The sequence below is a fragment of the Oenanthe melanoleuca genome, chromosome 9, assembly GCF_029582105.1.
Source record: "Oenanthe melanoleuca isolate GR-GAL-2019-014 chromosome 9, OMel1.0, whole genome shotgun sequence".
Classification (NCBI taxonomy): domain Eukaryota; kingdom Metazoa; phylum Chordata; class Aves; order Passeriformes; family Muscicapidae; genus Oenanthe; species Oenanthe melanoleuca.
The window spans coordinates 2,735,752-2,759,782 of NC_079343.1; the positions used below are offsets into that span (position 1 = coordinate 2,735,752).

The 24,031-nt window shown below is 41.2% G+C and overlaps 1 protein-coding gene across 3 annotated transcripts; it reads right to left on the reverse strand.

Annotated features, from left to right (window-relative positions):
- Positions 1 to 3,456: 3,456 nt before the first annotated feature.
- Positions 3,457 to 23,703, reverse strand: FAM168B (family with sequence similarity 168 member B). Of its 3 annotated transcripts, none has more exons than XM_056499210.1 (7): positions 23,466 to 23,703; positions 17,022 to 17,102; positions 13,152 to 13,235; positions 9,054 to 9,196; positions 7,971 to 8,148; positions 6,685 to 6,814; positions 3,457 to 5,384 (listed from the first exon to the last, which is right to left on the reverse strand). In XM_056499210.1, the coding sequence occupies exons 2-6, from the start codon at positions 17,089 to 17,091 to the stop codon at positions 6,702 to 6,704; spliced, it is 588 nt and encodes a 195-aa protein (XP_056355185.1). In that variant the 5' UTR covers positions 17,092 to 17,102; positions 23,466 to 23,703; the 3' UTR covers positions 3,457 to 5,384; positions 6,685 to 6,701. The 3 variants fall into 3 exon arrangements, with proteins under 3 accessions (XP_056355185.1, XP_056355186.1, XP_056355187.1); XM_056499211.1 differs by lacking the exon at positions 23,466 to 23,703 and adding an exon at positions 23,056 to 23,222; XM_056499212.1 differs by lacking the exon at positions 23,466 to 23,703 and adding an exon at positions 22,970 to 23,222.
- Between the last annotated feature and the right edge of the window lie 328 nt (positions 23,704 to 24,031).

Sequence of the window (24,031 nt, forward strand, 5' to 3'; positions counted from 1 at the left end):
CACCTACTCTGCTCTTTTCCTTCTGGGGAACACTCAAGACACTGATTTATAACAGCTTTCTGCTCAGGGCTGTCACCTCTCCAATCAAACAGCACGGGTTTGGTATGAAGCAAATGCTGAAGTATTCAAATTTTACATCTGTTCCATTTCCCTTGTTTTAAGATATAAAATAAAACCTCTCAAACCCCAGGAAATGTCTCAGAAGGGAACAAGGCAGGGTTGAACATCTTTACCATACTCTCAGACAGGACAGCTTAGGGCAGCTAATTCCCCACTGGGGAGCCTTTGCCACTGTGTTCTGTTAGGCATCAAGAAACCTTCTGAGAAAAGTCACTATTCCATTTTAACATTTTGCTTTGTTTCCATCAATCACCAGATTCCATCAGCTTGAAGAGCTTAAATGTACCACACTGTTCTCCAGCACAGAATGTTTTCTGGAAGGATGTCACCAAAGACAGTAGGAAAGAAAACACAATAAGCAACACAAGTCAATCTTTATTGAAAACTGAAGTATTAATACATAACAATTCTTGTTACAATAAACGTGCTTTTAAGAATTTAAACTTGAGCTCATCTACTCATTGAATTGCATAAAAAATAAAAAAAGTATGAATTTTCACAATTGAACTGGCTCAGAATGGAATCTCCACTCTTTGTGTTGATGTGATAGTTCAATGCAGGAGTGAGTGATGCCTTAAAACTTATTCTGGAAGACAACATTGACCTAAACTTAAAAAAAAAGTACCAATACAACTGTTCCTAAGACAGTTTTAAAAAAAGTCATAAAAAGGAAACCTGTGTCTATTTCATAACAAACATGGAGAACTATTACTGGGGCCTCTTGTACTTCCATTGCATGCACTCACTTTTTTAGATCTTAAGACAGGAGGGCAGCCAATAATAGCATTACAATTAAAAAAACCCACTAACAAATCCCTTCTACTTAAAACAAGTCTGTACAGCAGCCAGCTAAAAAAGCTTTCCCAGTTTGCCTGCTAAGTGCCCAAAAGTAGCAACCAGTTTAGAAAAGTCATGTTCATTTTCTTGATGTTGAAACTTCAGGGCCCATGAACTGTCTAGATTTAAAAGTCACAAATGGACCCTTACTACGTGTGAAATTCAGATGTTTCAGTGTTATATGCAACCTGCACCAGAAAAGGTTTCTTGTCCCCACTGTCCCTCTTTCCTCCCTGGTGCCTGCAGGACACCTTGCCTTGCCCTCAGCACCCTGGGCAGAGGCTCCAGACTGCCCAGAGCCCTCAGCAGATGGGAACCAGCTCCCCTCTGGGCCAGCCCTGACAAACTGCCCAACCCTGCTGCAGGTGCTCCTGCCTGTGGCATTTCACCTGCTCTTGTGAGGGACTCTGCAGGAAGCCTAGAGCTGACACAACACAGGATTAGAAACTGGCACTTCTTGATGAGAAGAATGTGAGGGAGCTGAAATCACCATGTCTTTGACAGCCTTCCCAAAGGCTGGCTGCAGGGCTGAGGAGCCTGCCTGGGCTGACAGAGCTGAGCAGGCTGGGGCTGTTTCCTAAGGAACACTGCACAAACACAGCCACACAGCAGGCTCTGTCCCCTGCCTGGAGCTCCAGCTGAGGCATCACTATTGCTCCCCTTCCTAAGGTGGGAGGTTTCACACACACAGGAGTTACCACTCCTGGCAGGAGTTTGACCCCAGTTAGGTGGTGGTGCCAGACTGATGTGCTTTCCTGTTTGAGCAAAATCCAAATGAGCAGTGTGGAACTCTGTGCTGAAGCCCTGGGGAATGATTCCAAGCCAATGCTCTTGCCTAACTCCCCGAGGAGCAGTGCAGGCAGAACAGCCCATGGAGAGCAGCCAATGCTGAGTACCCTGGTGTACAGCTCTGCACCATCAGCTCTCCTGACAACACCCAACACGGTGCTGCTGATGGGTGGTGGTCAGCTTTTCCAGTGGATGGAGCAATACAAGGAAGAACTTAACTGAAATAAAGGACTTTATTCACCTACTGCTGCATCTAAGCATTTAACTTGCATAGTACACTCAAAAGGAAGCTTTCTTGAGCAGCATTCCTGCATGTCTCCTAGAAACTCCAAACAGGAGAGGGTCACAAGCATAAGCAACATCTGGTAGTAGGTTGTCTCTTCTCCTTCCTATGTGTTTAGTTAACCACCACCACACTGACTAGGGCTATGTGTTTTTGGTGCCAATTATCAGCCATTTTTCTTTCGCTGCTGCTACATTTAAAAGACATTTTCATCAGCTGTTACTGACATAGGGAATACCTTGGTTTTTAAAAAATACTTTATCTAGATGCAACACCTGAAATTTTAATTAAAAAAAATTCTCGGACTTCTCTGTTATTGCTGCAACAGTTATTATCAGATCCAGGTTTATAGTAGTACTTTTTTTTTTTTTTTAATCACATAAAGCTGCCATAAAAGTTTTCTTTTTTTAAAGAGAAGCTTGATCTGAAATGTCTCTACTGCACTAGCTCTTCCATTTGCTGAGGAGCCTTAGTGCAAACACATACTGTGTTTTCATTTATAAAGGAATTCTAAATAGGGAATGTTATATAAAAAGCAGGAGAGAATGTTTCGTAAGACCCTCACTGTGTAAACGCCTATTTAATGATGTACAGTTTCCCCCACTGCAGTTTTATATCCATGCTTTCTACTATTTGCAACAAAATACCATTAAGATAGTTATATATACACATATTCCCCCCATCCCCCTGCACTGTGCTTTTGGTTACTTTTCAGAACAACTCCTGGAGACAAGCTCCAGCCTCCCAGTAGGATCAGAATCGCTCAGGACTGGAAGGTGCAGTACCTCTGAAAAAGGTACAGTTTCTCCCTCCTGGATGAATCCCATAATGCAACTTAGGAAAAAAAGTGCTCAAGTAAGTGAGACTGCCTAAGTGTTATGGAATACTACATGGAGACCAATTCCAAGATGGCATTTAGGAATCTGAAGTTAGAGCAAATATACAGGAAGTTATATTAATTCCTTAACTATTTCTCTATTGCAGCATTCATGGAAGTTCTCTCCTATGACTTTAGTTCATGGTGATGAGACAGGAGACAGCAAAACTTCCAGCCTGGCCCTCACAGCTCCTCCCCAACACAGCACTGCTCCAGCCCTCAGCTCCTGGTTAGAGCCATGCTCGGGAAGAGTGCCCTGCGTTGGTGCTCACTGTGCTCTGCCACACCTGACTGACCACAGCTGCAAATCTAACACACAAATGGAATTGTTACACACACTGAACAAAGCAGTACAGATGCAACTAAGTTTGTCTTAGATAATTTTCTGCTCCATATAAAAACATATGGAAATCCCTAAGCTGCAGTTAAGTGCTCATGAGTAAGGTTGAAAGTACTTATTCCAACAACATAGTTATGTTCAAGGCATTAGAAATAAGGGGGCCATCCACTGACAGTGATTCATGCAAAATAAACCTAAACTTTATTTAAAAAAAAAAAAAGGGTACAAAATACAGAGAGTGCTTACTGTAAAAAATAAAGTTACTGAAGGCTCTAACCACCAATGGGGTATGAAGGTACACAAGCCTCTCACCAGGGCAGAGTACTGGGATGGCAGCACTAAATCAGCTCTGATGCTACCCCAAATCAGCTGCCAAACCTGTACAGGAGCAGAACACCCCAAAACAAAGCATAACTAAGATACACAACTTCAAAAAATTTAATTCTGAATGGAAGTTAACCTATGAGAACAAGACAGCCTGATATACCTCTGTGTAAATGCTTAAAAGGGAACAACATTTTAGATCCATTTACTGCATAATTTATTGCAGGCAGAATGTATAAAAAAAATTGCATCTTTCTGGAATTGTAAATCAAGCAGGTTTAAGAAGAACCTCTGTTTTAATGTGCAATATTCAAATTTAAAAATTTAAAATCTCTCCCATAACAATTTTGGTATACAAATGGGTTCCAAGGCTAGCCCTTTATCCCCACAGCATTTGCTTTGAGGTACTTTAAAAATTGAAGTTGCAAGAAAGAATATCACAAATGACTCATTGCAATGAAATGCTAATCTGCAGTCGAGTCTTATTTTGCGTGCTTCCAAGTGCAATTTAGGAAGTTAAAAAAAAGAAAATACTAAGAAAACACATCAAAAGGCTGTAACCAACAAATGACTCCTACTTCAATTACAAATATTTTCATGAAAAAAAAACCAAAATGAAACTGCTATTTAATCCCTCTATATTCTGGCAGCCCTACTACAGAGTATCCATAGTCCATACTGCAAATAGATAATAAGGAAATTGTGTTAAAATGATTTGTTCCCCTTTAACACACTCATCAGGCACACAAGCTTTCCTCAGAAAAACATGCAGCTGAACTCTGTTGCAGAAAGCCCTTGCACTTCTTAAGTTTCTGGAAAGCAAGCTGGATCAACTGCACATACATTTTCAACTGACTACAACATTCTTTAGGAAAAACAGCACGAATTTGCTCAACTGAGAACTAAAAGGAAGTGTTTTTCTATCAGTCTGTGTGGCAGTCTCACTTTGACACATCTTGCATTATCTGAAAGATAGTACTGGATAGAAATCTCCCCAGGACATGCAATTCATTCTGCAGGTGATATCACCTCCTACTATTCCTAAGAGCCAGTTTTGCCTCAAGGAAATCTGCCTTATTTACTGGCACACACAGCACTACCTCTGTCATTTCATTCTGATCCTTAAGAACATCTGTATAACACTGATTCCATAAAATTAAAATGAAAAGGTATGAAGTAAACTAATGGTGTGCGGGATGTCTACAGCTTGTCTGACTCATTTTCCAGTCACTCCAATTTATTAGTTGAATTTGAAAAGAACACATCACTTAAAAATATGCCCCTTTTAAACTGGCAACTCCATCAACCTGAAACAGGCTGAAGCACTCATCTAATGTGAAGTTATGGTATTCTAGAAAGAAACTCACTTTCATGATTCTACCTTGTCAGACCCTGCATACATTACAACAGTGCATTAGTGATACAAGTTGTAAAATACTTTTCGGTTCCTTTGGATTTGCATATGATGGTTTTTGCATCAGTCACTGCAGGTAGATTGAGCAAGCTTTGTTTTTTGTGTTTTAACATGCATTCAACTAGATATGGATCAGAATAAATTTATACTCCCTTTTTATCATTATAATTAGCTAAAAAATTGCAAGACAGTCCACAAAACAGGATTTGCTTTAAGACTAACTGCTGGAGTTCCAAGATGTAAGATATGCAGCACTGGAAAATCTTCAGTGATCAGGAATTAGTAGTGTTTAGCCAAGTGTTGAAAGCATTCAGAAGGAAAGTCCTGGTTGGAGGCATGAGGGCTTCAGCACCAACTTTTAAACCTCAATTTCTTGATTGCATATCTCCCATCTTTAAACCTACATTAAGAGGGGGAAAAAAGAGTGGGAAATACTCTCAATTAGGTGAAATACTATTTGAGTGTGGCAGAACACACTAACATTGCATGCAGCACATACACAACAAATGCTAAGTGTTAAATAAAGTTACCCTAGCACTTATTCTGCCACCTGACACGTTCTGGGGTAAGAACACACTACATGGACTTGCTCTTGTCAGGTCCAGTCCAGCTTTCTGTCAGCACCACTGTTGTTTTTAATGTAGAAGATGAAACATTAAGAAGGTATTTTGTACTAAATTTAATTACCAGCAGTCATGAGTTTATTCCCAGCATAATTTTCACTTCTTATATTAATGTAATGTGAGACTCTTGGCTGAAATGCTTCATGAGAAACATTTCAGATCTGCAGACAGCTGTGTAGCATCACAGCAAAAGGAGAAATGGCTGCTACATTACTAACTCAAAGGGAATGGTCACCTGCAATCTCAGAACTCTGTACTTCTAACTGCTGAAACAGAAATCTAGAGAAAGTTAAAACCAAGTTAACTTTGGTCAGAAACTAAATGGACAAAAGTGAAAATTTCAAGTTCAGTTGGTCTGACTAGTCTGACCAGAAATAATGACAAGTCATTATTTCAAAAGAACCTGTTTTCAACTTATGCTAAAAATAACCAAACAAATCAGAAATGAAGTGGGTATCACAAACATTAGTCCCTACGTCAGTTTGACAGATTACATCCCCAAAATCCATCTTACTTTATAGCAGATTTCAAAATGAAACTCCTTTTCTTGAAACCCACAATCTAAATTTTGGTTCACACTAGAAGTGTTTTTCCATGCTGACTGCATGAAGTATGAACTGCTACTTACTTGAAACAGAGTGAATATGTGAAATTATCTCAAGATTATCTGTTTCAGCAGCTTGTGAGGAATATTCACCCTCTGAGCAAGGCAAAACACCTTGCCTACATACTTCAACAATCACAGGTAATTTGACTACAAAATCAAATACATTCATTCAGGAATCATGGTACTGCTGAATTCAACAATTACCAATGATTCCAAAACACTGAATATATTTAATTCCAGATGTATTTTAATAAGGCCAACTTAAGGCTCATTCTTTCACATTTGACAATCACACATCATAAAAATGATTCGTGACTTGTAAATACACAGACCACTCAAGAAATCCCAGTAGGAATTTTTAATTGGAATACTGTAGAAGCACTCCCCATGGCTTACCATCTGCAAAATGTCCCCAAAAGAACCTGAAATGCTGTTTGTAAGAAAGATGAACTGCTTTCAATGCAACTTACACTGACTGCCAGGATGATCACCACTGTGGGGGCACATAACTATAGGTTGGTGTTCCCGGAGCCCGATACGTGGGCATAGTAACTGGATGAGGGGCTACTGGAGTTGGAGAATGAGTTGTCAACAAAGTACCTGGAATGAAGAGAACAGTTTTGCAGTAAGCAAAAATTCTAGTGGTGGGGGGAAGAGAATAAGGTAAGTAATTTATTTTAAAGGCAATTACAACTTGCTCATCTTTAAAATTACCAGTATCATTTTGCACTCCAGTTCCAATCTTCTTCAAGTCTTTATGCCAGGGGGCCATTTCAGCCCAGTGGATGTTTAGACCAATACAAAGGTATTCATTACTCAAAAATAGCTCTGGCAGAAACCCTGCAACATAAGCAACTCTTCCCACAGCAGGCTTTACGTGCCATTAAGAATATTTGATGGTAGAGATAACTTGACTGATAAATTAGAATAAATTAGTTCTTGTTTGCATTATTACAGATAGGCTTTTTCCCCACTAATGAAGTTCTGTTAGCTCAGTTTGTGACACTTAACCCCTCCAGTTTTGAGGTTTCTCAAACTAAATTATAACTTTGAGAGGACAGAAACCAGAATCTCAAAACAAACTTATGGCTCTTGTTATATAGATTTTTAAATTCACATCCCTTGAGTGAATGTGGTCTTTTCTTTGTGAGTTAATACCCAGTGAGTAACAAAGCATGACACCTCCTCAAGTAAACACTCACAAATGAGACTGAATTATTGGTTAAACACCATCCCCTCCAAAACACTACCACCAAAAGACTGTGGCAACAGGAGGATACATTTCCCATGACACTGAGGACCTGTGGGTACGCAGTACAAATACATGCAGTGGTGTATCTCAAGACAAGGAAAGTCTGATAAGAGGGGTGAGCCCAGAACACCACATTTTCCTCAGCTCTAAGTGGCTGCTGCTTTCAACTGGCATAGAGAAATGCATTGAGAAGAGAAAGCCACACTCTTGACACTGCTATGAGGGGAAACAAAGGGTGCAAGGGTAAGTGATACTCTATACAGATATGAAGAAAAACTGCTGTCCCATAATAGTAACTCTGAAAAGAGGATTGGTACCTCCATCCTTATCAAGGTACTGCTGAACAAGAACAAACCCTGACTTAGCTGGACTCACTCAGAAGACACACGACCTGCACAAGTCCTTCTGAACTGCCATCTGTGTGGTTCTGTCAAGTGGCAGCACATTTTGTAAGGCAGCTGTGCTCCCCCTGGGCTCAGAGGAGCTGGTTCTGAGTGCACCCACCTGCTGACATTGCCATGGTGGTCCCAGCCACCATGCCCATGGTGACCCCGTTCCCTCGGGGCGGCGGGATCGGAGCAGGGTACATGGTTGCTGGCATTCCATTGGGCTGCACGACTGTGGTGTGGTGGATTACGTGGGGTGGTGCTGCATACAAAGGCTGTGTGTAGTAAGTGCCTTGCTGTTGGAGAAAACACAGTGCGTGAAGTAATTACAGTGTAACTGCTGGGGAAGAGGAATGATAGCTTCTTTCACAAATGTATCATAAAATGTAAGCATTACTCTAAATGAATTTACAGAGCAGAAGCCGAAATATTTATTGTAACAATTACAATTGTGTTTCACTCACAGTTTAACATTTTATCATTTTTAGGATACCATGTGAAGTAGGGACCTTTGTAGATACTGATTGTACCTTCTACAGTAAGTGCTCATTTGTCATTCATTCCCTTCCTTTTGATCCTTTGCATATATTAATCCATGACAGAACTTCTCATTCTTTCTCAACTCTTTATTCAGTTGCTTTTAGTAAAAAAATTCCAATGTTTCTGGCAAATCCAAATACACTAAGCATACTGAATAAAACTTTTTACATGTTTATTAATCCACTTCAGCTACTGCTTACATGCCAGGTGAGTCCCCACTACTCAAAGAAAGCCAACTTTTCCCTAAAACATCATATTTACTAAAGTGTCCTAATTCTATCTTTTGTAATAGTTTTCAATAGCATCTCTAGCATAAGACTTGGTAAATATCTGAAATTACAACAGAAACTTCTTAAAATAAATTAGGACAATTTTTGACAAGACAAAAATCAGAATATTGGTAGTTATAGGACCCAGCACGTTTTGATAACTGCTGAATTTAGTGTCTCTTCAAAGAGTGAGCACATTACCAGTAAGTGCTGACTAACTGTCATGCAAGAGAGGATGTAAAACTGCACACACACTAAATCATTGTATTAAGAATTCTTACTGCAGACAGCTAAAAATTCTCTCGGTGCACAAAGAAGCGAATGTGCTGAGAAGTTAAGAGCTCACAGAGATGTCAGGGGAGCAGAGAGCTGCCCAGAGAGGCACTTGGTACCTGTGCATATGGGTTCTGCTGGGGGTAGGCACTTCGGACTGGGTACACAGCAGTCTGGTAGGGATTGGGGGATGACGAGTACGGCGGCACTGCCCCACTGGTGGGTGAGCAGGACACTTTGTATGGGGTGCCTGGCGTGTAGCCTGAAACAAAAGGAAATCTGCATTAAACACCCAGCAGCACGCTGCTTCCCAAAGTCAGGTGCAACAATTTTCATATTTCCCAACTCCCTAAGCTTCATCTCAGTACTTGGTAAGTTAGTCCCAATATCCAAGCACAAGTTCTGTCATTTACCTGATACTGGCAACAGTCTGGAAATAGTATTTGACTATGTCAACTAAGCATGAAAAGGTAACTGTATAATTGCACAATTTCTTTTTCAAGTCCATGGATATGGGGCAAAAAGTGCATTTTCATAATAACACATTAAATACCAGGATTTGGCATATTAGGCAGCACCACTACACAGGAGGATTTGACACATGTGTCAGTTAATTCTTCACACATCCCCAAATCGTACTGGCAAAACACAGCAGCAGTCAACTAACCAGCTGTAGGAGATGATACAGAACAGGAGTAACAATACCAAAAGCCAGAATCATCTAAAGACCTCATGACAGATTTTCAGAGAATAGAGACAAAATCTGCAACCCCTACTTCAACTGATCTTTATCTCTATTTGTTTACTGGCATTTTTTGAACTGGCTAAAATAAACATGACATGTTGTACCTTTAAAACACAAACACTGCAAAGTTCAGTGCAACTGCAAATTTGACTTGGAAGGCACTTTAAGATCCTTAAATCATCTTTTTGAGTATTATATATGTAGACATATCCTTAAACATCACTTAAGAATTGTTTTTATACTACATTAAGACTTCAGATGCCATCAGAAAGTGGCTGGCATTCTATTACAAGGCCCCCAAAAATCAGCGTAGGCTCTGTAAATGTTTGGGACTGTTGAATTTTTACAGGGATAAGTAGCAACTGCTGGTTCAGACCCTGCCCATACAGCTTTTCCAGAATTTCTCCAGCCCTCATCAGACAAGGTCTCAGGGTCAGAAAAAGGGCTTGAAGAGGCATGGAGGAGATTGTGATATATATTTATAATGTTTCTGTGTGCTAGACTCCCAAGATTATTCTATGGCCAGAGTGGGAATATGAACACCTCAGCAGCAGCAGCATCCAACAGCAGTAACACTCAGGGTAGCACACAACATGCATTACCTAGTCTGGAGAAAGCATCAAGGCCCTTGCCTGTGCTGCTGTGAACAGATCTTGGATTTCATGCAGGTCTACCACACCAGGAGAAACAAAATCCACAGGTATAACTTCTAATTAGTTGGAATTGAATAAACTAGTACCAGGACAGTGCAAGAAAAAACAGATACTTGGTAATTCTAGAAAAAATATGAGACTATCAGAATAAAGATTAGGTTGATTTTAAAAGCTGTCTGGAATGGGCTGACTTCAGTATGGAGAACAGATCTGAAGTTGTACAGCAGAGAGAATGCTGGCATTTGTGCTGTCAAAGATCAGTTTGTGCAAACAGTATGACTATACATGACCTTCATTCTTCTTCAAGAAGTCTGGGCTTCTTTGTAATTTCATGATACCCTTCAAACTAAAAATTGTTTAGGTAACAGAGAAATAGGTTTACTGTTTCTTTTTAACATAATTTTTACTTTTAAAAAAGTTGCACCACAGCACTCACTTTGAACTCTTGCTTTTAGAGATCCTAAGTATTTCACAGATCCTGCCTGCATGCTGAGGAAGTAACTTCTATTAGTATGGGGAGCTATTTGTGGTGAAAACCCTAGCTACAAAATGCTGAACATGAAGAATCCCTACAACCATGTCGTCAGTGAAGCCCACTTTCATTCTAAAAACCCACTGATGCAGCTGCACAGGCAATTGCTCTTTCATTCTTGCAAAGTGGTAAATCTGCACAAGAGGTATTCTGCCATCCCATTTTTTTTCCTCCCTAATATGGAGCAAAGACCTTAGCAGTAAATGACAAGATAAGTCAAGACCACTGTAATTTAAGACAGTTACCTGTAAAAAGTACCCTTTTGTAAAAGCAGTGGCACAGCACATTCAAATAGTGCTGTGTAATATGAATTTACAAAAGCCTTGATTCTGCAAACAAGCTGTTACATCAGAAAGGTTAAAAAAGATATAAAAAAATCCCAGCTGTTAGGACAAAGTACTCCCAAGTTGTTATCTGCCTGAATTAGAGGTCTGTACATTTTGAACTTTTGTTCACAGCTTGAAGAGCAGCTAAAAATTAAAGCTATTCTTAGTTCTGAAATAAAAGCTTGCTTCCTATTCAACACCAATAAAGACTAACAGCACTAGTTTTTAAAAAATTAATGACATTCAATGACAGTATATGACTTTTATGCATCTTTATTGCTTTTTCTTACAAGTGAAGAGGTTCTTTCTTTGACTTTGCTATACAGCATGGGAGATATTCCAAGATTAATCAATGCAAACTAATATTACAACATGATTAAGTCTAACAGGTCAGGAATCTTTGCCAGAATCCCCATGATTTGTTAAATTGACTCAATGCAGCTTGGCCTCAGCTTCCTGCAGCAGGATTTGCTGCAGGATATATGCAGGGCAGCACAGGAGGCACTGAAACTGAAGAGTCTGACAGCAGTAAAACAGAGAATAAAAGCCCACATGGGGCTCTGCCACCCAAGCTAAGAGTTCTACCCTCATAGGAACTGCTCTCCCTTGAACATGGCTCTCAGGATAAGTTCTGAAGCAATCCTGTGCAGATGCAAGCTGGCATCCCCAGACAGGATACTGGCACAGTGGCAATACCTAGCCATGGGATTGATTTTTCATTTTTCAGTTTCTGCACTTCTAACATTAATCTGTTTCCTTACCTTAAATTCACGGCCAGAGACAAGACAAAGTGTGAGTGGGACCCACTCTGCCTCTAACCAGCAAAATGAGCAGTGACAGAGGCTGTACCAACCAGCATCCCACACACTTTTAACAGGTCCTGCAGGCAAACATTTTAGATGAGCCTTTTGCCTCAGTAATTGCTGCCACACCCTGAAGAGTCTTGTGGCAGTTAATGAAGCCCAGCTATTATGAACACTGAACTTCAATACCAAGCAAGTCTCCACAGAACAAGCTTCCCTATTTCAAGCAGCATCCTTTCCTACTGCCATAAATTGCACAAGGACATTCAGGGACAAACTTGGTTATGTGTCACATGTACCTCTGGAAAACTGGCATAATACATGGAAGTGAAAGAGTTCTGAGGATGCCCAACTCTACATTAACAAAACAATGTAAGGAATTCCTTCCTATACAAAATAACCATAGGGAGAACACTGTTGTATCAGGTGCCTGTTCCTGCTTTAAGTGGAAATAAACACTAGCAGCTTCTGTTTTGTTTCAAGGATTAGCACATAAAAGTCATGTTCTACTAGTGAAAGCAGAACTACACAAAAATAACTTTGGTGAGTGCCTTGTTTTCCATGTCTGTTTTTCCACCTCCCTTTTCCTAGGCTCATCCCATTCCCTTCCCTAAATGACACACATGTAAGTGCAGTAACCTAAGTCCTTGCACTGCATCCACTATGGTCCAGCAGTTTTACCCAGCAACCAGGCTTTCCACACCATCAGCTTGTGCAAGACAATCTTAAAGACAGAGAGAAGCCAAAAAGCTCAACTTGGAAAAATACAATTTAGGAAAGGGATGAAAAAGGATAATTTTGAGGGTAACAGACAGAAGAAAAAACAGGAATCTGGAAATGACCAGAAGGATGCAAAGCAAGCAGAACCATGAAGGAAGCAGTAAAGGGAAATGCAATGCAAACCTCAAGAATCATCCAGAAATATAGAAAAAACAGCTAAAACCACAGCTGTTCCCTTCTTGGAAGGTGCATGCAGTGCACCTTAAGACTGTAATATTTTGAATTTATCAGATGGTTCCTTATGAGTCACGTTCAAGGTAATGTAAAACTTATCCCACAGTACAAATGCTATTGTGAGCCCCTACAGCTTTTTGCCATTCTTGCTTCTAAGCACTGGCAAAGGTCAGGCTCCTGCTCTGACACCCCAATTCCACATACCTGTTTGGAAGGTAGGATTGGCTCCAGGATACATGTTGGGGGAGTAGGCAGGAGCAGCCGCTGCATAGCCCATTGGGAAGCCAGCTACAAGAAACAACACACCACAGTTATTTTATAGACTGATCTTACTCTCAAAGTTCTCATTGCTTTAACTGAGGCAAACAAACAGCCTTCAATCACACCCCCTCAAATAAAATACTGCATTCCTCTTCTCCCAAGCCCCCTGAAGATGAATGCTAAGTAACAGCTATGGTTCCACAAGTCCATTCTGTTTTACACCCCTCTTCCAGCCATGTCTGTTGGCCAAGTAACCCTTAAGTTAGTTGGAAGACAAAGTTTTGTGCAACTGCCCTGCACTCCTCCCCCTGGTGTGATGTACCAATGATGGGTTAGGATTTTAGCTTTTGTATTTTTCATATATTTGTAGTCCTGTAACTCTTTAGTGTATAACTCTAAACTCCATATACAGTGTGAGCTGCTGATTTCCCATTTTGGTCAGACAATTCCTCTCCAGGCCTGGAAATCAAGGACACCTCACTGCCTCAGGCCCTGAAAGATGGAAACAAAAGTGAGCTGGGGGGAGTAAACTTGGAGTAAATGACTTCATTACCTGGAGCTGTAATTGGAAGATTAACCCCCAATGTGCAAATGGACCAAACTAATAAAAGTGTGAAAACCTGTGACCCATTGTCCATTTTGGATGTAGTACCTAAGAAGGCTTGGTCTGCCCAAAATGCACCTGAAGGCCCTTCATTAAATATATCTGCTTTTTATTCCCTTAATTTTGTCTGGCCTCTGTTTTTAGGTAGTCCTGAAAAGGCATCACAAACAGTACTTATCTGAGTGGACTTTTTCACAGAAATAAATCCTTAATAGTTAAAATGACTCTCCAGATCAGAGGTATCTCAAGTAGAAAGTACAAAGCAGCAGCAGTCCAAACTGCTTGCTGAATTTGACACATATTTGCTACTACACTCAGTATCAAACAAGCTCTCCAGTTTCAGACACGCTGTGACAACAGTAACGAGTGATTCACAGTGGAACTGGCAAAATGACAGTGAAACACTTCACGCCAGAGAACACTGTGATATACTCCAGTGTAAGGTACAACAAGCACTAGCAAAAGCTTGTTACCTGCAAGACACAAAGCTTGTTCAGATTAAGTGAAATTTCTGAATTAATCATAGCTATTAGTTATCCCAAGAACCTATTTACATTATTCAAATCTGTAAAAACCAAGTAATGTCAGTATTCAGAAAAAAAGAGTTACTACCACATTCTGCTCTCTACATATAAAGATTTCAGCTCCTTCAGATAAAAGGCAATTAATATTTGCATACCCACTGTCAGAGCTTAGTTTTAAACTGCTGTTCAAATCTGAATGGTTTTTATTTCACTATGAATCCCAGAGTCCTCAGCAATTACTCCTAACAATAAGAATTACTTAGCTCAGGACTATATATGCTAAACCAGTTTTGTAAAGCACTCTGTAAACATATCAAGTGACATACACTTGGCACTACTATTAGGTGGTCAGCATGGAGAAGACTAAGAAAAGCCTTAGGCTTAAAAATCAAAGTTAAAAATAACATATCCAAGTTGTAACAACTTTTCAGAGTGTAAATAGCTCCTCAGTTTTCAAACTCACAAGCTGCTGGTGGAAAGCTTTAGAACAGCTTTACCTTACTCAAACACACTACACATCTGCAACAGTGTGTGTGGGAAACATTTCCAGTCCTTTCTTTTACTTCACAGCTTTAGCTGCACTGTGGAGCACTCTGAGCTACTCAAGAAACAGGTCACTTGTGGAAAATGTAACTACAACAAGCAGCAGTGTTAGCTTCTACAAGGAACTTCCATTCATATGAGAACATCTGTATATTGATTTCTTGCTGCTGTAAAACTATCCAACAGCCTGAAATAGGTGTAGTATAATATAAACAGTTATTAAATATGCAACAGCTTTAGAAACACACTGCCTTTCAATAATGCATTCCACCTACTGCTGTGTTCCTCACTTTCTATTACCATGCAACCCATGTAAATGCAATGATTCTGAGTGGAGAATCTGCAGCTTTTACATCAGCAGAGGCAAAGAGTGGGGATTTAGTCACGCAGCATTTTTATAAAAAATCCTAAAATGCAAGTCTACTCTTCATTTCAGACAATGTGCTTTGTATTTATCCCACAATCAAAGCCTGGACTGGGCAGCACAGCAAATTATCTAACAGTGTAGCACATTATTGACTAAACTGAATGTAAGGGTCACAGTTGTGTGAACTGACCAAGACATTTAAGGCACTTCTGGAACAATTCTGGTTCAATTCCATATATTTTAGTTATGCAGACTAAATATAAATATAAAGTACTTACAAAATTTAATCTATAATCTAGTATATATAATAGTAGAAGAAAAGATTAGAGTTTGTAATGATGTTTAAACTGCTATTTATGAATCTATAATAGTATTTTTTCCTCAATAAATTAAGATACCACTTAGTTTAGTATAGACAAGAGCCTCAATGCAGTATGTAGATGCTTATAAGTACAAATCAAAACCTGATTAATATAAATCTGAGTTTAGAAAATAAACAGAGCTAAAGATATGAAGTTACATTCAAATAATCCATAATAATCTTTATCTAATCAAAAGAAAGGCTGGAAAAAGTTATTTTAAACACACAAATAACTGTACCATACTTTATATTAATTAGTAAGCCTCTGCTACTTGCCTTATAATAAGATTATGACAGCCTTTATAACTCAGTCAGAAACAGTAAGATCATCCTGCAAGACTTATGGTTACAGTGTCAGCTTTACAATTTTTTACTGCACAGTCACTCAACAGACTTAAAAATATTTTGACACATTTTGTGCTTCCCTTATAAATACCCTAGAAATAAAGGAAGGTACACTGGTTTGAGGAACAGGAAAAAAAAAAAAAATTGAAATGCTTTTGAGACAATCAAGACAATAAAGAGAATTTGTTTATTTAGAAGGAGGAACAGAGAAAAGTAGAACAGGAAAACAGGAATTCTAGTACATTACCCAAGGTGAAAAACAGATTTAAGAATGGTAAATACCAGTAGAAAAATATAGTACAGCTACCAAGAATTTAAACAGTAGCAGCACAGAATAATTCCTGCCTCCCAACAGACACCAACTAAAGCTAAAGAAGTTTAACTTCTTATGAAACACAAAGCTGAGCAGAAAAGACCCTGGAGTTTCTCCCAGGATGGAGACTCCCTTCTGTCAGAGATAACAGAAAAAAAAGACAGCATCAAGACATGACGCTTGAAATGTCTCACAGAGGCACAGGCTTCTCTTCAGCCTTCCTGGAAAGTTCTGTCCAAATTTTCTCATCCAACTTTTAGACTATAGAGACATCAGAAATGAAGCCTCCTTGCACATACATTAGGATATTTGGGGGGAGGGATTTCATTTGAAACTTTCAGTCAATGAGAAGTAGATAAAACAAGAAATTAAATGTATTTCTGTTTCAAAAACGTTTTTGGCCATTTTCTTGGTCCCACCTTTGATGCCATGCTTTGGGCAGTCAGAGAACAGACAGCATGAGCAAGAATTAGAGGATAGAAAGGTTAACAGTGCCAGTCAACTGGCAGCAGAAATAGACTGCCTCCTCTTCTTGCAGGGCGTAATTATTAGAACTCCTAAAATAAGCTGCATTGGAAGAGATACTGAAGTTAGAAATATAACAGAAGAAATAACATCACTCTTGAAATGTTACTTTTTAAATTTAAAAGCAACCTCACCCCAATCCCAAAACAAAGGCATTCATAAGTGACTATTTCTTCTTGACCATAAGCAAAGAGCAGCGTAACCAAAACTTGTCAGAAAACAGTCACTTACCTGGATAACCAATTCCTTTGGCATTTGCATAGGGAACCCCAGAAGATCCAGGGCTATACACAGGATTCATGATTTCAGTAACTGAGAAAGAAATAAAGAAAAAGAAAATCAGTACTTGGTTAAGTGTAGGGAAAGCTTGAAATCTCAACTAATGTGGAACTGGAAACTGAGGAAACACATTGGAAGAAAATGTGATGAAAGAAAAAGCAGCAATACCACTACTTCTCAATATTGAAGCTGTAGCTACAGGCAGGAAAGAATCACTGCAGGAAGAAGTTTCAGAGCATCCCAGCCCTCAATCAGCCAGAGAATGTCTCAGGAATGAAACATTCCCTGTTGCAGAGCACGCTTTCACTCCCCTGTGGTGCACAGATCCAAACCCACCGCAGGGATTCTCCTGTGCTGGACTCCTCTCCTCGTGCCATCTGTCAGTCACTCAGCATCAATCCACCACTTTTCAATCACTCAGCATCTCTCTGCCATCTATCAACCTTGCTTTCTTCCCCTTTCTCCCCTGAAGCCTCTAGACAAGGGATGCAAATACTTCTGGTCTATTCTTACAAGTGCTTCGAGCCTGGCATTCCAGTCCTTTACCAGCATTAAATAATCCAACATCCAACTAAGAGAAGTAACTGGCAAAAGACTCTGTGCATTCAGCTAGCCAGCCCACATCACTTTCTTTGTTTACTTCCTGCCAAGTTTTTCAGAGCCTATGACAAGCCCATAGTTGTGTCCAGTCATTTCTGAATGATGGGTTCACACAAAAGACAGGCTTCTACAGTCAGCATCACCCACAGGAATAAAACCAAATCCCTTTTTAAAAAGAACCTTGTATGCAAACACCAAGGAAAATAAAACTGCATTGAAGATGCTTCATACTTCCTGTATGAAGTGCCTCATACAGGAATGCTATTCACAACTACTATTCCAGTATTTTAGAAAAATCCACATATTTAAAGCTCAGTATCTTCAATCAACTGATTTTCTGCACATAGATAGATACACACATATATACACAAATATGTATATATATGTATCTATATACATTTATAGATACATATATATACAGATTTACTACTTCACAGGGGAGGTTAATGTTGGATATTTGAAAATGATTCTTTTCCCAGAGGGTTGCTGAGCACTGAACAGGCTCCCCAGGGCAGTGCTCACAGCACCAGGCCTGACACAGCTCTAGGAATGTTTGGACAATGCTCTCAGGACATGTGGAATTCATGGGGTGCTGTGGACTGATTATCCATGTGTCCCTTCCAACTCAGGACATTCTATGACTCTTTCTGCAAGCACCAAAGACACAAAGGAACCCTATGAAACCAGATCTTATTAACTGCTAATAGCTGACACCTGAACTTCCTCTTCTCCATCTCAAGGTGCTTTCTTACTTAAACCAATGGGGTGTTAAGCAGTTAAACACAGTTTAATTAATTTTTTAAAATAAAGTTTATGAAACAAGGAAGTTTAATTATACATGCACTACCTTAGTTACAGAGTATGTTACAGCAGGAATCCACGTGGAGTTTATCAGTATAGCTGCATTGATAAACCTATGGTAAGTGACTCTATAAAGCATAGTTTGCTTTTTAAAGGAACAGTAAAGCCAGCTCTGTGCCAAGAGAATTAGCAGCACCTAGTACACAACAGCCAGATACAAAACAGTCACTTGTGAAAAATCAGGAATCAGTAAGTGCTGTCAAAAAGTTATAATCAGGTTTCACACTCCAAGTCAATATAAGAGAATTACAAGATTCACCAGTTTCTTGGGCTTCCTCTCCTCACTTTCCAATAATACTAACTTGCATAGAATTGCCTTTTTTCTTCAGATTCATACATGATTACACATCAGGAAAGTAGAATCCACTGAGTTACAAACCAAACAAGCTGCCATTTACATTGCTTAGTATGCATAAAGTTCCCCAGAGCAGCATGTTTTAACCACCTGACCCACATCAAGCACCATTTGAAACAAATCTCTTTGAAAATACTCTACAAAAAGCTATAGTTCAAGTATAAAGTGCTATATTCCACTGAAGCCCTGTGGAGTTTTAGCAGCATTAACTCTGTGTCATAATCAACAGGTGTATTTTGCTGGACCAGCATTTTCTTTAAGCAAGGCTGCTCTTTTCTCCCATATTTTCTTCAATGTACACTTCTCTCTGAAGTACAACTAACTTACTTGGAAATTTTCAGTCTGTTACCTTTATATCTCCCTGCACTTTCTTCTCATGTGCATTTCTGCTCCTCTTTCAATGTTGATTTTGTTACTTTTTGTCTCTAAATTTACAAAATCCTTATGAGCTCAAGCATCACTTCAGTTTCAGCATTTCTCAGTTATGGGGTTAAAGTCTTAAGAAGGTGGATAGACCTTTCCACTGAAATAACTCAGTGCTCTCCCACACCCTTATATCCTACAAATGTGCTGCTCCTCCTTACAGTCCCTACAGCAATCAGGAGAAAAGACTCTGGAACCTCCTCACCATTCTGAATGGCAGTGAACAAAAAGAGAACTGTCAGGTGGAAAATCAGCAAGGGTCTTCTGGGAATATTTAGGCAAAATACACACAAAAAAATCCCAACTATTAGAAATATTAGTAGACAATGACTACAGACAACACATGGACATACACTATGGGAGTTTATTTCAAGAGAAGCCACACAAAAGTGAAGAGGTAGAGAAAATGGACAGAAAACGTCAAACACAGACTTGATCTCAAAGGAAGTACAGAAAGAGGGAGAGGAACTCCACTTAAGTAAGGGAAAAAAACCTCTTGACACTGTTCAAGCTGTTCACTTCCACTTCAAATGAATCCATGCTTCCAACTTCATGTGTACACACACACACACACACATTAATTCAACTCTGGTGGGACAGGGATGCACTTTCACCACTGACAGACCAGTCAGAGCCACCAGCCTACACAAAGTGCTCACAGTCTGTAACACAGACAAAATGCCACACCACTTCTAATTAAAAATAATTATTTTCAGGTCTTCTCTGAAGGACCCAACATGTGTAAGTATAATTATCTAGTATTACCCAGTGGCTGCAATCATCCCACTCTTACCATAATTTTACTTGGAAGGGCATCTGTTATACTGAGATGTGGAACCTTGCAGTCCACTTCCCTGGAATGCTCCAAGGCCACATCAAACACTAGGCAGGACTGGTATAAAGGGAACCTAAAGAAACCATGTCTTTCAACTGCTTTGTTGGCATTCCCTCCAAAGCATTCTCATGCTAATGGATATGTAAATAAGTGTCTACAGTGCATCATCTGTATATAAATTGCACAGAGCTAACTGTATATGAATTACTCTTTCAGCTGAAATGAAGGCAATCATACTTATTAAAGATGCTCTGATTAAAGACTGCACAAGGATGCTGGGAAGTGCAAACCTTCACCTTTCCCTCTTCCAAAGCCAGGCAATCAAACTCAGTTTTCATCAGGGCAGTTAGATCTCATCTTGGTACAGATATCAGGACAACCATGCTCCTCTCAAATCCAGGTTTTGGGAAGCTGAGCACAAAGGCCAACCACTGCTAATGCTGCAGCTCTAGCACTCCCAGTTGGATCTGTTTTACACACAGCTTTTCCTGCTACACTCGGAACAAGCATGTTTCCAGGAAACTCTGCTTTTAAAAACTGTTTCACAGAGATGAATGTAAAAACCCACAGATCAATACAAACACTGTGAGACAAACTGCACATTCCTTTGCAACACCTGCATCTTCATACTCCTGATTTCCAAAGCTGTGCAGAAACACTACCAGAATAACATCTACTGAATATCACTTAGTGCTCTTTTTATGACAATTCCATGACAAGAGCTGGGGAAGAATCACCAAATACCTTGGCTAAAGCACACTGCTGTGGTCCAGCAACACTTTCCTTCTTGGAACTGAAGTAGACTCACACACACTATGTTATTGTAGTGTTTAACATTAATCCATTCTGGAACACTTTCAGAAAGCCATTTGCCATGAAATTGTACAAATGACCCAGTTCCCACTTACTAAGTTACTTACCATCTTAATAATGTTCTACATTTTACCCATTTGATTTCCAGTCAAAGCATAATACAAGTAAAACATGTAAGTGCCTGGTAGTTCGTAATGTGAAAGAAGCAATTTCCACTGCAAAGTAACAAAGAAAACAGTTCATAACACTTCAGCTCTTCAAATAACTGACAATTAAAGTCTCAGTTACACTATGCTACCTTACAACTTCAGCCACCAAACAGACCATTTGATGCAAATCCAAGGCCAAATAACAGGCACTTTTCTCACAATTAGTTTAAAAAAGGGGACTCATATTATACAAGACAAGGCATCCCATGCTGTACTGGTACTGGCAGGTAGTACTTAATTTCTTCCACTCATCAAAGACCTCAAGAAAGGTCACTGAATTTTCCCAGGAAGGAGGAAAAGCCTGTTCAGGCGAGGGCAGGGGTTTATGGCAGCCCAGGACTGCAGGCACCTGGAATCAGTGCTCACACAGAACTGCCATGCAGCTGGCAAGCAATCCCTGCACTGTGACCCCTCACCAGGCTACAGCAGAAAAGCTGGCTGCCAGGATTCTGGGCTCTGCTGGGGGAGTTTTGGATAAAGGATTGCTAGTTTTCAATCTATCAGCCTGACAGAACTGAGACACATCCCCAGCTGGCCAAGACCAGTTCCAATGCAAAGGAGGAGCAGGACTGGACAGTGACAGACAGACTGAGGCTGCAGAACCACAGCCTAGAAAAGGACAGTTAACAACTTTGCTCAAAGTTCACACAAAGTAAAATATAAAGCTGGAATTCTCATTCCCATGCAAGTCCTCTTCCCCTACTTGAGTTACAAGATGTGAATAAGACACCTCCAAGCACTTTGCATTTTGTGTGCATGCCTTCTTTTTTCCTAAGGCTAAAAAAGGAGTGGAACAGTTTAGGCTTTTTAATCCTTTCTAGTGAACACAACTCTCACCTGTAAGCCTGATCTACCAAGGGGTTTGTTAGGGTTGTTTTTCTATGTAAAATACACATACCTTAATACCAACACTACTTGTGCTCAGTGTCAATAAGGACAGAGACAACATGATTAGATGTGGAAGTCATACGTCAGTCACAAAAAGAAATCCTACACAAGAAATGCTAAGCTCCTGCTTGTGATCCAACTTTATTTGTACATTGTGGCATTGCTCTAAGTCTTCAAAATATCCCAGAACATGACCAAAACCTTTTCTTCAAAAAACCTCTTCTAATTTATCAAAACATCAAACAAACTGCACAGTATTTCTCAAAGTCTACAATTTCTGTTGTTGCTATAGAACAAGGGGATGGAAGTTGCCAATCCCCCCACCTCCTGTGTAACTTTGAATTTGTGTGCATTCTCATCTCAAACAAGTCCTCAAACCAACAAGTCCTTACTGTAAGAATCACAGAAGCCTGTCTATTGCTAAATTTAGGGGACATTGATCAACTACGAAAAACAGAGAAAAAGATAAAGTTGGAAGACTGTAACTTCATTATATGAAGGAATTGTATTTAGAACTTTTTAGTTAAGCCCCAGAGCTCTGCTTCTTCCTAAAATCCTAGAAAGCATTCTTTCATTAAATTAATTTTCAATTATTTTCTGAAAAGACATGAAACTCTCACGAACATCAACAAACGCGGAATTCCCAAAAGCCTCCTAAGCCCTCCTCCTTTCCAACCCCAGAGCCAGTGTGCAATTAGCACCCCAAAGGCGCAGGGAAAGGCTGCGTTCCACGAGCCGGGAAGTTCTACCACGCTGACAAGCACACATCTTGCAGCAAAATCACGCCAGAGCAGGCAAAGTCTGGTCACAGCTGCTAACCTGCACACCGCGATTCAACACTCGGCAACACACCAAGCCCGGCCCTCCTGCCCCTGAGAGCCGGGCGCCTGCCCTCAGCGAATCCTTGACTTTTTACCTTTCTCACAGCACCGATTTCACCATTTGGCTGCTGTTTACACGGCTCCAAAGGATGCAGAAAAGCACAGCCAGCCCCGTTTGTACCTTTTCCCTTCCTGCCTCGCCAGAGAGCACGGAGGAGCGCGGTGCGATCGCTGCCTGCGGCTCACAAAGGTTGGGGCGGACGGCGCACACGGATGCCGCGCACGGGGAACGCCGCCGGCCGGAGCCCTCATGACGACACCCGCGATTTCCACCAAGTTCCCGGCCGGACGATGCCGCGCTGCCATCAGCGAGCGCCCCGCTCGGCACGGGAGGCCGAGGCCCTGCGCAGGTACCTGTTACGGCCGGAGCCGCAAGTTCCCCTCCGCCCGCCGGGCCGCAGCGCGGCGGGGCCGGGCCCCGCGGGCCGCACCTGTGCCGGGATGGCGCGGCGCGGATGGCGGCGGGCCCGGCGTCCCTCCCCGCGCTCCCCCGCGGCCCCGGGCGCGCCGGCGGGCCCGCTCCGCACTCACCGTGAGCGGCGGCGCTGCGTGCGGGCGGCGCGGCGGGCGCTGGCTGCGGCCGTGCGTGCGGGTGCCCGCGCCTACGTACGTGCGTGGGAGGTGGGTGCGTGCGCGGCCCCGCGGGCACGGAACGGAACCGGACGGGACGGGACGGGAGGGGGCGGCCGCTCCGCGCCGGCCGCACCGCACAACTGCGCACCGACCGCCCTGACGTCACTTCCGGCCGGGAGGGGGGTCACGTGTGCGGAAGGCCTGGAGCACGTGACCGCGGGTCGGGCCCTCACGGCGGGAGCGGCGCGGGGCTCGGGGCGGTTAATGTGCCGCTCTCACAAAGATAATACTGCGCTGAAAAGGAAATAGAGCAGCGGGGTGTCTTAACTGCACGTTCAGTGTCCCAGGCAGCCTTAGTACCCGCTGCACAATTCATTAAACCACCTGCCAGCGCAGCTCGCTGTTGTTCTTCTCAGCTTTTCTCAGCTTTAGATTCAGATGTGCAATACAAACCCATTGCCGGCACAGCAGCTCACGGAGCAGAAACTGAGGCTGGCTGACACATTTCTGGAAGTCCCATCTAG